Source organism: Anneissia japonica, unplaced genomic scaffold (assembly GCF_011630105.1).
Source record: "Anneissia japonica isolate Jap-2015-1 unplaced genomic scaffold, ASM1163010v1 scaffold11779_len1430905_cov172, whole genome shotgun sequence".
Lineage (NCBI taxonomy): Eukaryota > Metazoa > Echinodermata > Crinoidea > Comatulida > Comatulidae > Anneissia > Anneissia japonica.
The window spans coordinates 62,343-64,159 of record NW_022740041.1 but is presented as its reverse complement, the minus strand read 5'-3'; the positions used below and the strand labels follow the sequence as shown (position 1 = coordinate 64,159).

Below are 1,817 nucleotides of genomic sequence, written 5' to 3'. Positions count from 1 at the left end.
TTGTTGTATCGCGGATATGAAGTTTCGATGTACATGTAGGAACCTGTAAGCAAATGAGAAAATAAATGTTCCGGTGTAATAGAGATTTTTTTAGATGTATTATTTTGATGTGTATTCTATATATTTTGTTTGTAGTTTTAAATATTTTCATTAGAAATGTACAATTTAATTTATAAAATATAAATTCATGTCAGCTTTGTATTACCTTGTAATGTTCCATATGTGTGGTCAAAGTCAGGGCCAGTACGAGATGAGGGTGTTGATCCAGATGTCCTTATCCAATCAAAGTCATCTGATTCATCTTGTACAAAGTAACAAAGGTTTGGATCTTCGAAATCACATTGGGCTTGATCTAAAAAATACACAATACAACAAAAATTCTTCTATACTTTCCTCTACCAGCAATATTTAATAATGAGTTCCGGGAACCCTATTTCTACCAAAGATCAGCAGAATTTGGTATGAACATTTTTGATAATACAAAATAATCATCTAGTTTCTAAATCAACTAGCATGAAGTTGAACAGGTATCAACTGCATATATTCACATGTTAATAGTAACTACCAAAACATCTTATATTTGTAGTTTTAAATATTATAATATTACATTATTAGCTTCTTCGAAACTGATTTACTGCATTTGACAGATTCTCATTCAAACTAAAGACGACTTTCTAATACCTGAAAGATTTACAACATGCTTTTAGTTAATAAGTTAATACGTTTTTCTTTGAATACAATACTGTTAATATGTTAAAATTAATTAAAGAATTAAATAAACTGTGCCATTAAATAATACTAGAATATCTGCTTAAAGTTAAAATTATTAAATAATAGTCTATTTTTTTAATGTTGTCTCTATCTTATTTTCTTTGTCTTAATATCATTAATAACACGAGGACAAAATATGTAATATCACATTTGCAAACCTAAACTCATGACTGATGTTCACATCTATCTTAACGTTTGCTGAGTGTTTTTGCTGTTAACTAATTGTAAATGTTTAGTAATCTTCCTATTAAGCTGCATTCACATCGGATCCGAACAGAAATTCGCGCCGCGTTTTCGAAGGGCTGAGCTGCAGCGTCCCTGTTTCTTACACACTGATTCGTTTATTGATCGCTTGAGCAGATGTCCCGATCAGAAAATTCGGATTTGGTGTGAATCATGTTAATGCACCTTTAGTCCTGCTTTATTCATATGGCATGATAGAGGATAAACCCAGGTGGTAAACCTATACGTTTTCACAGAATTTTTATCATGATTACTGTTGCTGAGCTCCAACACTAAACGTAAAGATAGCTATTAAATATTAAAAGCTAACCAATAAAATACACTAAAACATACATAATTATGTTGCTGTCTAACTGAATTAAATAAAATGCATACTGTTTAATCTTTTTACATGGTATTCATGTTGTATAAAATGTTAACAATGTTCTGCACTCTAGGATAACTATTATATATAGCTGCATGCGTAATCCACATTTACGCCTTAACTGTAAAAGCTTACCTATATTGCATGTTGGTCCAAAAAAACCAGTCATACACTGACAGTTCTCGATACCATAATCCAAAATGACACAAACTCCACCGTTCATGCAGTTAATATCGCAAGTTTCTTCAATTATAAATTAAACATAGATTAATTAAATACTTTGTTCGTATATGTAGAGTAATATCACTCATCAAAAACAAAAACAAAAAACAAATTATTCTACTTGCACGAACACATTTTTCTTTTCTTCAGAAAACAACATTTGTCTATCAGGATTCAAGCTCAAGAGCCTTCGATAGGATTCTGACTTCTAACCAAT

General features: G+C 30.6%; 1 protein-coding gene across 1 annotated transcript in view; it reads right to left on the bottom strand.

Moving 5' to 3' along the window:
* Positions 1-1,817, bottom strand: part of LOC117118135 (MAM and LDL-receptor class A domain-containing protein 1-like) — a gene marked incomplete at its 3' end in the record, with an annotated part of 115,392 nt that overhangs the window by 52,577 nt on the left and 60,998 nt on the right. Inside the window, 1 exon segment of the mRNA XM_033262642.1 lies at positions 206-352. Within this exon segment, the coding sequence (XP_033118533.1) occupies positions 206-352 (147 nt within the window).